Source organism: Jaculus jaculus, chromosome 6, assembly GCF_020740685.1.
Source record: "Jaculus jaculus isolate mJacJac1 chromosome 6, mJacJac1.mat.Y.cur, whole genome shotgun sequence".
In the NCBI taxonomy this organism is placed as follows: Eukaryota; Metazoa; Chordata; class Mammalia; order Rodentia; family Dipodidae; genus Jaculus; species Jaculus jaculus.
In genome coordinates, this window is record NC_059107.1 from 37,605,002 (window position 1) to 37,618,020 (window position 13,019).

The window sequence follows — 13,019 nt, forward strand, 5'->3', positions numbered from 1 at the left end:
AAAACTGTCTTACTACAGAGGAGGAAGATGAAAGGGGTGGACAGTGGAAACAGAAACAGCCTTGGCATGCACTACAGCCTGAATGTCATCTTAAAATTTAGTGGCCACTGCCAGGCATGGTGGCGCATCCCAGCACTTGGGAGGCAGAGGTAGGAGGAACTCTGTGAGTTTGAAGCCAGCCTGAGACTACATAGTAAATTTCAGGTCAGCCTGAGCTAAAGTGAGACACTACCTTGGAAAAAACATTTAGTGGCCATACATCAAAATAGAAGAGAGACTAGATGTAAAGAAGGAATTCAAAAGATGGAGGGATTTTAGAAGAGGAAAAGGGAACATGCTGGGAGGGGATTATGATCATAGGATAGTGTTTCTATTTGTGGAAGTTGTCAATAAAAAAGTTTTTGTTTTCCTTTTTTAATATTTATTTATTTGAGAGAGAAAGAAAAAGAGGCAGAGAGAGAGCAAGAGCAAGAGAGAGAGAGAGAGGGAGGGAGAGAACGTGTGCCCCATAGTCTCTAGCCACTGCAAACAAACTCCAGATGCATGCGCCACCTTGTGCACCTGGTTTACATGGGTACTAAGGAATCAAACCTGGGTCCTTAGGCTTCACAGACAAGTGCCTCAAATGCTAAGTTATCTCTCCAGCCCTAAAGAGTTTTCTAAAAAATTCAATGGGAACTGGGCATGGTGGCATATACCTATAATGCCAACACTTGGGAGGCAGAGGTAGGATTGCTGTGAATTCAAGGCTACCCTGAGACTACACAGCGAATTCCAAGTCAGCCTGGGCTAGAGCAAGACCTGGGCTAGAGAGATGGATTAAAGGTCAAGGTGCTTGCCTGTGAAGTCTAAGGACTCAGGTTCGATTCCCTAGGACCCACATAAACCAGATGCACAGGGGCGCATGCATCTGGAGTTTGTTTGCAGTGGCTAGAAGCCCTGGTGTGCATATTCCCTCTCTTTCTCTCAAATAAATAAATAAAATAAAAATATATATGTTAAAAGTTAATAGTCATTCACTGGGCATGGAGGTATAAACCTGTAGGCCCAGCATTCGGGACACTGAGGCAGAAAGACTGTGAGTTCCAGGTCAGTCTCAGTTACATGGTAGGAGGGAAGGATGGACGAAGGGAAGGAATTCAACTCTCCTTATGATAATCTTAAGAGGTAGAACCTTCAATAAGTGAAGGACATGGTTCCCTGCTCTCTGAATGACTGAAGCATTATGGAGGGAGTGTTTTGTCATAGAGCAAGTCTGTCAGCCTCCCTGCCCCCAGGCTTTGCTGTTTCAAGGGTATCAGGTGATCCTTGTGCCCTCCCACATGCAGCTCTACCATCTTGGATACCCAGCCTCCAAGGACCATCAGCTAAGTAGATTTCTGCTCATGGCAAATTACCCAGGCTGGGTCTGTGGCATTCTCATACAGCAACAGAAAACTGGCTGAGACTTCCTAATCACTAGTGAATTGCATGCATTAGTTGACCCTGTCACATTCCTGGTAGAGTATCCATTCATTCACATGCCATATTTCCCCTACTTTGTCAAGGCTGCTCTTCTGAGAAGAAGTCACCCATCACTCATTTTATAAAAAGACAGAAGCCAAGGTCAGAACAGGAACCTTCCCTGCTGCCCCTAGGCCACATGGAACTCCCTGGCTGTTCCCACACAGGACGCAGGAGTCTCTTAGAGAGGGCACTGGCTAGAGGGATGGCTCAGTAGTTAAGTGAGTTTCCCATGAAAGCATGAGGGCTTGAGACATGCAGAGTTCAAATCTCCAGAAGTATGTAAAGAGCTGGGCACAGCCACACACATCTCTAACCCCAGTGCTGTGGGAGAGCGGGAGACTGGAGAATCACTGGGACCAACAAATGACGTTGTCATTATCTTCACTCTGCTGGGACAAAACACCCAAACAAAAGCAGCTGACGGGAGGAAAGGCTTTATTTTGGCTTACAGTCTCGAGGGGAAGATTCAGCATGGCAGAGCAGAGGCTGGACATCACATCTTGCTATAACAGTAGGCAGAAAGCAGCAAGAGTGAGCGGAACTCTGGCAATGAGAAGCTGGCCATAACACTCCAAAGCACACCCCCAACAACAGTCCTCCTCTGGCTCCACCTACCAAACTGCCACCAGCTGGGAACCAAGCATTCAAAATACAGGAGTTTATGGGAGACAACTGATTCTAATGACCGCAAATAGCAAGCTCTAGAATCAGTGAGGGAAGTTCATTCCAAGGAAAAATAGGTGGGTGGTTGTTCTTCTTTGGCTACCACAGGCAAGTGCACAGGTGCCACACCAGCGCGTACATGTGTACATACCGCATACACACCACACCACACACATCACCCCCACATATACACGTATGTCTCCCCTGAGGGTATGACCTGTGTCTTTTAGGCCCAACAAACTAGAAATGAGACATAACACAAGATCCTAGTGACCCTAAAATGGACTGTGTGCCTTTCTGGACTGTCCTACCCATGTGCTTCCTTGGCAATAAGCCAGGCCAGTCACACACTGCCCAGGAGACTGGAGACATGGACTCCAGGCTCAGCTCTGTGTAACACAGGCTGTGACCCCGGACAGAGCTGTTGACCTCCCTTGGCCTCAGTAGTACCATCTGTCAAGAAAAGATAATAGCTGCTTCCCTGCTGACCTCAGACAGTGGTGGTGAAGTTCAAATGTGTGGACTCAATAGGGGGTTCCATGAAGGCATGGTGTCATGTGCTGTGGGAAGTTCCAGGCGCTGACTCCGACCTTTAGTGAGCTTGAGGAGATGAAAGCTGTGCAGTCTCATGACTCAGGTGTGGGTCTTGGCTCTGACAGTTCAGCTGGATGGCTCCAAACTCCCTGTCTACAGGTCAGGTTTATAGTCATATCTGCTATGGTCTGGATATTCATTGTCCCCAAAGGTCCATGTTGGGAGGTGGGGGAGTCAGGGCCTTAGGTCACTTTGGGAGACCCCTGAAAGAGGTTTTGAATAACCTGGTCTATCAGTTACTTTCTCATTGCTGGGATGTGAGATCTGACAAAAATCAGTGTAAGAGAAAAAGGGTTCATTTCCTTTTACAGTTCTGGGTTACTTATCCTGGACGATGGGATGAGGGCCTCTTGTGGTTTTGGGATATAAAATGTCTCCGACAGGCTCGTGTTTGAACACTTAGTGGCCAGCAGGTGGCACTGTTTGGGAACGTTGTGTGGTACTTAGGAGGGAAAGCCTTGCCACAGAAACCAAGAAGTGGGCCATGAGGGGAGCTTTGTCTTGCTTTCCACTTTCTGCTTCCTGTTCTGCCAAAATGTTAGGAGGTGAAGAGTCTTAGCTGTATGTTCACTCCAGCCAATAGGAAGCCACCATGCCTCCCCCATCATGAACTGTGTCCCCTCCAACCAAGAGCCCAAACTAAACCTTCCTCCTTTAAGTTGTTCCTTAGATATTTAGTCACAGTGACGGCAAAAAGTCACTACAACCTTCTACCACACACCCAAATAACTTACTGGTTGATTAGAGTTAAATGTAAGAACTTAAAATTACAACAGAACAGAAGGAATAAAAGTAAATATCTCAGGGAGAGAAAGACAAAAACAGACAAAAAAATACCACACAAAACATTTAGAGCCATTTCAAAAGATAGGGTAAAAAAAATGACTGGAATAAAAATAAAAGCACCTGGGCTGGAGAGATGGCTTAGGGGTTAAGGCACTTGCCTGCAAAGCCAAAGGACCACAGTTCAATTGCCCAGGACCCACTTAAGCCAGATGCATGAAAGTGGCACATGCATCTGGAGTTTATTTGCAGTGGCTAGAGGTCCTGGCGCACTCACTCTCTCTCTCTCTCAAATAAATAAAAATAAAATATTTTTTAAAATAAAATAAGCCGGGTGTGGTGGCGCACGCCTTTGTTCCCAGCACTAAGGAGGCAAAGGTGGGAGGATCGCTGTGAGTTCAAGGCCACCCTGAGACTACATAGTGAAGTCAGGTCAGCCGGGACTAGAAAGAGACCCATCTCAAAAAATAAAAAGGCTAAAAAATAATTAAAAAATCAATCTAAAAAGAAAAAAGAAAGCCTCACTAGGAAAAAATGTGAGCGTGATGCCAATCACACACAGTGGCAGAGCACATCCCAAGTGCCAAACACTGCAAGTAGTGGGAGCAGGTTGTTTCATTAATGCCTCACGTCCCTGCAAGGTGGGCACCATCATCACCCGCTGCCTGGATGAGTACCGCGGCCTAGAATGTTACATGCCTTGCTGCTATAGGAGGACACTGAACTCTGCAGCCCGCCTGGCCCACAGCCTGTTTGCCTAACTGCTCCCTGTTTCAAACCAGAAAGGCAACCTATAAAGGATCACTTAACATATCTATTCATGACATATATTATACCGAACATGTATGTAATATCACTTAGAACATTCAAAACATAGTCTATATTGAGAATATATGCCATTAGTTAATAAGTGGTAGTTAACTAAGTTTGTAAAGAAGCAAGACCATGATACTTTTTCCTATTAAATTGGTAGAGATTTATTTCCCTCCCCCACGGTGGTAGGGAGATGGAAGCCAGGATCTTGCACACGTTAGACAGGCAGCTTGCCTCGAAGCCATACCCCTAGTCCCCCTGGGTTTTGTTTCTATTGTTGTTTTTCAAATAGGATCTTCCTACATAGACCAGGCTGACCTCTAATTCATGATCCTCCTGCCTCAGCCCTGGGGGCTAGGACAACCGGCCTTGGCCACCATGCCTGGCTGTCACCTAGATTCCTAGGTGACAGAACTTGATAGTGGCAAGTGGCAAATGTCAAGCAGTGGCACTCGGCACCTCTGGTGGGTGCACAATAGAGCAAGACCCACCTTTCTGGAGGTCATCTGGAAAGACTCATGGCCTTGGTAGCAGAGCTGCTCCAGATCAACACTCTAGTCCTCCACCCCACTGCGGCCCCACGCTGGCCCAGTCAGTCACACTGTGGGCTGCTGTGGCCCTGTGCCTAACAGACCCTCATCAGGAAGCAGGGCAGTGAGAACAATCAGACCCCTGCAGGTGGGAACCTGGGTGAGGGGTGGGAAGGAGGCCAGGGACCAGGTCTCCTTGTCTCCTCTATCTGGTCACCTTCCTATCCTGTGGGTTGGTGACTCTCTTCTGAGACCAGCCTTGGATTCCCTTGTGATTGTCCCAAAGCCCAGACCTTTGTAAACCAGACACTTTGTAAAGAAAGTCTCCTGGGATTGCTTAATTCACATTATCTTCTGTCCCTGGGTGGGACCATGACTGAAAAAAAACAAACTTTTTTCTTGGCTTTTCAAGGCAGGGGCTCACTCTAGCTCAGGCTGACCTGGAATTCACTATGTAGTCTCATGGTGGCCTTGAACTCACAGTGATCCTCTTACCTCTGCCTCCTGAATGCTGGGATTAAAGGTGTGCAACACCACGCCCAGCTAACTTTTTTTTTTTTTGGACAAATCTTTGATCCCAGCCATTCTATTCTATTTATTCTATGGAAACAGCCTACAGTGTAAACATGTGTAAGAACATTCTCTGCAGTGGTTAAACCTGGAAACCGCCTGAGTGTTCAATAATAGACCATTGCCTGAGGTTACCTGCTGCTCAGTCCCAGAGATGTGGTGGTAACGGTGGCTAACAGCCTGGTAGACACCAGGTGAAGACAGGGAAGAGAGCTAGGGTGGGAAACAGCCCAGAAGCCCCTGACAGCCTGCCTCGTGCTCTGGCATTCCATGTGCTCTAAGAGAGCAGAGCTACCTGCTGTGGGCCCCAGGTCCAGACTGGAGCCGTTCAGTTCCTCCTCTTCCCAGAAGTACTGCGGTGGCTGCAGGAGCCGGGACTCCTCGCTGTCCTCGCTGGGGAAGCCCGAGCCCGGGGCCAGGCCAGTGCCCAGGCCCATGGCCTCACTAGGCTCCTCTGAGTCCAGCGGCTCGAAGCCAGTAGGCAGCAGCAGGTCAAGCAGGGAGGTGGAGGTGAGGCCCTCGGGGCCAGGCTCATCGGTGCCCGCTGCACACATGCCCAGGGACACTCCTATAGACACAAGAGCTAGATGTCAGGACAGGCAGCAAGGACAAGGACTGGCCAGGTTAGGACATACCACCAACCACAAGCATGGACATTTCAACACCCAGAGGCGGTAAGGGGATGAGAAATGCCATTTGCATTTCAAAGTGGCTGTGGGCTCATCCCTGGGGGGGGGCAGTGGCAGAGGGTGCCCACCCATGGGGCCAGTGAGGACTGCATGACTCTGTGCCTCACCAGGCACTCAGAGAGCTCTCAGTGTCCTGATCCCTGCTGGTATCTGTGCCAGGCGCTGCAGGTACAAACATGAGCCAAGGACCTTACTTCTCACAGGACAATGTTCCCTAGGTTTCTGTCCTAGGATGAAAATTTTCCAACCTGCATTATGGATGTGATTTGTACCTCTGCAAAAGTCTCCTGAACACAGTGTTCAAAAGCCCACAGAAAGGGAGGCTGGAGAGATGACTTAGCAGTTAAGGCGCTTGCCTGTAAAGCCAAAGGACCCAGATTTGATTCCCCAGGACCCATGTAAACCAGATGCACAAGATGGCACATGCATGTAGAGTTCACTTCCAGAGGCTGGTGTGCACTCTCTCTCCCTCTCCCTCTTTCAAATAACCAAAAATAAAATAAACACACACACAAAAGCTGGACATGGTGGTATATACCTTTATCCTAGCACTAGGGAGGCTGAGGCAGTACTATTACCATGAGTTCCAGGTCAGCCTGGATTAGAGTGAGACCCTGCCTCAGAAAACAACCCCCCCACACACACACACACAAGGTCATAGGTTGAACTCATCCAGTAATTTATCAAGATAAAATAAGTTCAGGAGAAAGGATGTAGGAGAGGAGGGGGTGGGAGGAAGGTTAATCAAAATTAAGAATGTTATGAATAAGCCATATGAACACCTACTTCTTTGCTAGTCTACATACACACACATACATACATACATATTTTAAAAAGAGAAAGTTTGAGCCAGGCGTGGTGGTGCACACCTTTAATCCCAGCACGCGAGAGGCAGAGGTAGGAGGATCACCATGAGTTCAAGGCTACCCTGAGGCTACATAGTGAATTCCAGCTCAGCCTGGACTAGAGTGAAAAACCAAAAAAAGAGAGTTTGAGCAGACGTACCCTGTGGGGATGGGTAACGCAATGCCCAGAAGTCATGGATTGTTACAAAAAAATTTCAGTGCCAGGAGTGAGATATCTTCCAGCAAGTTGTTGGTCAGAGAGACCCCTGATGCCCCCAAAACATTACAGGCTATAGCCAAGGTTCTTGGTTGCCCCCCAGAACAAGACGGTGAGACCCTATTGTTGAAGGCTCCATACATTTGGGCTGCAAGGTCACTGAGAAATCAATCTCGAACTGAACTGGAAACCTTCGTCCTGTTGGCTAGCTGTCATGATACTGGAAAGAGGTATGTAGGCTGTTGGGGAAGAAAAGTCAGCAATGGTATTAACCAATAGTGGACCCTGCAAACATTACAGCTAGCCAGCCAGGCTAAATGTGCCCACTGGTGCAATGCTGGCATGTCTCTTATAGAGAAAACCAAGTACTCTCTGACTGGATTTGAAACCTACTTCACAGGAGGGAATTCCTGCCTAGTACTGAAAACCTAATAGAAAGTCTACAGCTGGGGAGGTCATAAGTTTCCTTCGGGGGAAACTTCTACTAATGCCTGGCTAAATGGATATATTATGCCCACCAAACTGCCTTCTTAATGTTTCTGTTTATGCCCAGATGTTTTATTTATTTATTTATTTATTTATTTATTTATTTATTTTTTATTTATGCAGGAGGAGGATGGGGGGGGTTGAGTATGGACATGCTAGAGCCTCTTCCATTGCAAACAAACTCAGACACATGGGCCATTCTGTGCATCTGGCTTTGCGTGTGTAAGGGAAATTGAGCCCAGGTCATCAGGCTTTGCAAACAAGCGCCTTGAATGGTAGAGCCATCTCCCCAGTCTCTATGCCCATATATCAATGCTACTTTCACTTCTGGTTAGACAAACTTCTTTTTTCAGATGGCAGTGACCACTGGGATGACTCAAAACTCAAAACCAAAGTGCTGAGAAGAAGTGGCAGAGGTACGTTCAGCACTAAGTGAGACCTCAGCTCTATCACACCCTCCACGGCTCAGGGATTATTAGCAGAAAGAATGTAAGAGTGGAAGGAAAGGGAAGAGTGCTTACAACACTGTCTTCCAGACACAAAGTGGCCTTGATATTCACGGCCTCGCAGTGGCTGATACTACCTGCACAAGACCTGCATAACAGGAGGAAAAAGATGATGACATTAAAATAGAAGAGAGACTAATTGGAAAGAAGGGATTCGGGGGGGGGGGAGTTGGAGAAGGGGGGAAAGAGAGAGAGTAATGGGAGGGTATTGTGATCGTGGTATACTGTCTATATATATGGAGGTTGTCAATAAATAAACAAATAAATAATAATAAATAAATAAAAAGTTTTAAAAGGATGAAACAAATGAACACAACCTCACCAGAGACAGGACCTTCCCCCTGCCTGTCACTCTCACCACTAGGACTAGAAGTAGCATTACTGCCAAGTCCCCAGCTTAGCATTTGAACTTGGTCACCATTTTGCTACAGAGATATGGAAAAGTTGCCTGAGACCCCCTGGGTCGAGGTCCCCTCACCTGGGAGACAAGGACGCTGTCCAAAATGCCCTCCCACATCCTTTCCTGGTGTGGGAGGGGCGGGTCTGGGGCGGTGTCTCTGCCCTACCCCAAATGTGCACTGTGACCTGCTGTGTCTGCAGCAGCATGGAAAATTTCAGTGATGTTTGTAAGAAAAACTAGACCTCACATCACCGGTGCCATGTGCAAAGTGCCTTGCAAGCAGTATCTGAATTTTAATTGCCACAACCCCCTCGTGAGGTAGACAGTACCTTATCCCCAAGGGACAGAGAGCTCCAGATTGTTGCAGCAGGACAGAGGGAATGCCAGGTCTGAGGGGTCTTTGGGCACAATGCACCTTGTCAGACCAGCCAGGACCAGACACGCACCCAGCCTCCAGGAAAGCATGCCGGGAAGAATGAGTGGGGAGCAAGAGGAGAAGCAGGCAGGGACCCCGCTGCCAGGAAGCTGGCACGCACTCAGGCTTTGCTCCCTGCGTGTGATCTGCCTGAGCTCCTTTGCTACCCAGCCCCCACCTGGGACACCAGACAGTCTGCTCCCTGCAAGCCCTTGGCCTCTAAGGGAAGGTACTGCATGCTAGATGAGCGGAGCTGCCTTTCACAGGGGAGTCCCCAGGCACTGTGCAAGTACTGCTGTGCAAGCCGGAGAAAGGACAGAGACTGGGGAGTCCTTGGCCCGCGGAGAGAACACCGAGCGGGTAGGAGGCCAGTATCCTCACAGACACTCAAGAAAAGGCTGAGTTGAGGGTGGTAGCTCATTCCTGCAACCTCACGGTAAAGCACTCGGGAGGCTGAGGTAGGAGGATGGCAAGATTGAGGCTAGCCTGGACTACATGAGACGAGGAAGGGCGGGAGGAAAGAGAGGGGGTGTGAGTAGTGGATAGCACCCTTCCTCCTTGTAGCTTCAAAGCAGAGGCAAGGGCTGAATCTCAGAGCTAGAGCTGGCTGCTCAGCATCTGGCCCACCTGCAGCTCAGGGCTGACACTCTGCCTTTAAGAAACCAATTAATGGGCTGGAGAGATGGCTTAGCGGTTAAACGCTTGCCTGTGAAGCCTAAGGACCCCGGTTCGAGGCTCGGTTCCCCAGGTCCCACGTTAGCCAGATGCACAAGGGGGTGCACGCGTCTGGAGTTCGTTTGCAGAGGCTGGAAGCCCTGGCGCACCCATTCTCTCTCTCTCCCTCTATCTGTCTTTCTCTCTGTGTGTCTGTCGCTCTCAAATAAATAAATAAATAAATAATTTTTTTTTAAAAAGAAACTAATTAATAAAAAAATTAATAAATTTTAAAAAAAGAAAGCTCATTCACAGGCCCCACTTTGGCTGTGCAAGGTCAAGTCATAACTAACGGTAGGTTACACTGGAAGGTGAGGCCCAGTGAGGGGGTGTGTGCACTGTGGCCCTGGGGAGGTAGCTCCCAGCTTGGAGGAGCTGTGCTCCAAAGAAGCCAGGAATCGCCTTGTTCCAGAATGTATTTGGCTCTCCTGGACATTTGTTGAAGGTCAAAAAGGTGCCGCTTTGGGCTGGAGAGATGGCTTAGCGGTTAAGCGCTTGCCTGTGAAGCCTAAGGACCCCGGTTCGAGGCTCGGTTCCCCAGGTCCCACGTTAGCCAGATGCACAGGGGGGTGCACGCGTCTGGAGTTCGTTTGCAGTGGCTGGAAGCCCTGGCGCGCCCATTCTCTCTCTCTCCCTCTATCTGTCTTTCTCTCTGTGTCTGTCGCTCTCAAATAAATAAATAAAAAATTAAAAAAAAAAAGAAAAAGGTGCCGCTTTCACGAGTGTCTGGGTGCTCCAAGCTGAAACTTCATTCTTTTGTTCACATGGTGAACTGAAATGGAGGAAAGGACACCTCATACCTTGTGGCTTCTTAGAGCCAAGATATTTGGAAGGTGGAAAGAGCTATGGCAATCAACTTGGGGTTCCCCTTCTCTTTCTGGGAAAGGAATCCCATGTATCCTTGTACTTCAATTCCTCTTTCTCTCATAGGGAAGCTACTGTTGTTTCTAGCCCTGATATTATAGGGACACAATATCCATTCCCTAATAGGCAGCTGTGTCCTGCCACAGAAACTACCTTTTTAAATTTAAATAATTTTTTAAATAGTTATTTATTTATTTGTAAGCAGAGAGGGGGAGGGGGAGAGAGAAAGAGAAGCAGACAGACACAGAGAGTGAGAATTGGTATGCCAGGGCCTCCAGCCACTATAAATAAACTCCAGACACATGTGCTACCTTGTGCATCTGGCTTACATGGGTACTGGGAAATCAAACCTGGGTTCTTAGGATTTGCAAGCAAGCACCTTAACTGCTAAGTGATCTCTCTAGCCCTCGTTGTAAAATTCTTCAGGTGGTTTTTTTTTTTTTTTTTTTTTTTGAGATAGGGTCTTATTCTAGCTCAGGCTGACCTAGAATTCACTATGTAGTCTCAGGGTGGCCTTGAACTCACAGTGATCCTTCTACCTCTGCCTCCCAAGTGCTGGGATTAAAGGTGTGAGCCACCACACCCAGCTCTTTGTAAAAATTTTAAAATTATTTATTTACTTATTTTCAAGGAGAGAGAGAGAGGGGGACAGAATGGGCATACCAAGGCTTCTAGCCATTGCAAACAAACTCCAGATGCATGCATCACTTTGTGCATTGGGCTTTATGTGGGTACTGGGGAATCGAACCCATGTCATTAGGCTTTGCAGGCAAGCACCTTAACTGCTGAGCTTCTCCCCAGCCCAGTAACTACCTTCATAATAGGTTTTCTGATGCACTGTGGTGGATGGGTTGTCCACAGATGGTGCCTATAATAGTGCCTATAGGAAGTCCTATCTTTGCAATGTGGCTTTGCAGTTCCAATGGAAGCCCCAGTATGAGAGCCAGCCAGAACAGGCCAGGATGACCAATGGCTCATGTCAAACTTGATGGAATCCAGCAGAGAGCAGAAGGACCGCCAGCTGATCCCAGCTTACATTGCCAGCCCAGAGTCACGAGCTAAACAAAGGCTGAGTGACTGATTCAAACCGAGCCAGCATGGGATCACCAGGAGAGCTTGTTGAAAACAGAAGATATTAAGCCCCAGCTAAGTTCTGAACCCAACTGCTCTGTGAGGAACCCCAAGAACTCATGTTTCTAGTAAGTTCCCAGGTGATGTTTTCTGTCCAGGAACCAAATCTCAATAACTGCTTAAATACACACACACACACACACACACACACGCACACTAAATTTGTGGGTAATTTGTTACCCTGAAGTAGTTTGTTCATATCAGAGTAGGGCTTGTGTAGTTAACCATTCATTCATTCATTCATCCAAAAAACTCTTATTTAATGTTGGCTGTGGCCCAGGCAAAATGGAAGGACATACAGACACAGAAGTAAGAATGATGTGGCCTCTGCCATGCAACACACCTATAGCAGACAGTCCAGGAAGAAGACAGACCACTATGGAATCATGTAATAGGTGTATAGTGCTTCCTGGTTCACAGGGGCAGGAAGGCAGAGAAAGGTCAGAGAGGAAGCACAGTGACAGAACTGTAGTGCCCCGCCGCCTGCGCTGGAGGCACCGCGGAAGAAAGGACGCTTGCAGGAAGAAATGATGCTGGGAGCAGGCGGCAAGGCTCAGATGGGGCCTGGGAATTTCAATTCCATTCCTCATCCTCTAGGGTAGACTTTGGTGTTATTCAAGGAAGCAAACCCCTACATTCTCCACATCTGGCACAAGAGCAGAGCAGTCGAGATGATCATATTACTGGAATGAGGTGTGCACTGCTCACCACTCAAAGGCTGATGCTTGGTAGGAAGGTGTTTAAGCCAGCATGTTGAGAAGATAGAAGAGAAACTAATTTAAATGTTCCATTTTCCCAGTAACTTTTATTCCTTCCTACCATCTCTTTTTTTTAAAAAAAAAATTATTTATTTATTTGAGGAAAAAGAGAGGCAGAGAAGAGACAAAAGAAGAGAATGAGCATGCCAGGGCCTCCAGCCACTGCAAACAAACTCCCAATACAGGTGCTCCCTTGTGCATCTGGCTCATGAGGGTCCTGGGGAATCAAGCTGGGGTCCTTAGGCTTTGCAGGCAAATGTCTTAACCACTAAGCAATCTCTCTAGCCCGCCTTCCTACCAACTCTTCTGGTGTGACAGTCCTCACAGGCCTTTCCGGACCCTCTCCTACTGCTCCCTGCACATAGCTCTCCTTCACAGCCAGCTCTGGAGCAGTGTCACTCAGACTGCAGTGTACGTGACTCACCCGATGCTCTCAGTTCTGTGTGGGTGCTGCCTGGGCTGGTCTGCAGTCCACACTTCCAGTAGCAAAGCTCAGAGAAATCCAAAATTGTGAAACTGGTTCTACTGTCCCATC

The 13,019-nt window shown here is 47.9% G+C and overlaps 1 protein-coding gene across 1 annotated transcript in view; it reads right to left on the reverse strand.

Moving 5' to 3' along the window:
• Podxl2 (podocalyxin like 2) overlaps window positions 1-6,027 on the reverse strand; it is a 27,701-nt gene extending 21,674 nt beyond the window's left edge. The window contains exon 1 of the mRNA XM_004665123.3: window positions 5,755-6,027. Within this exon, the coding sequence (XP_004665180.1) occupies window positions 5,755-6,013 (259 nt within the window). The 5' untranslated portion in view covers window positions 6,014-6,027. The remainder of the gene's footprint in view (window positions 1-5,754) is intronic.
• Between the last annotated feature and the right edge of the window lie 6,992 nt (window positions 6,028-13,019).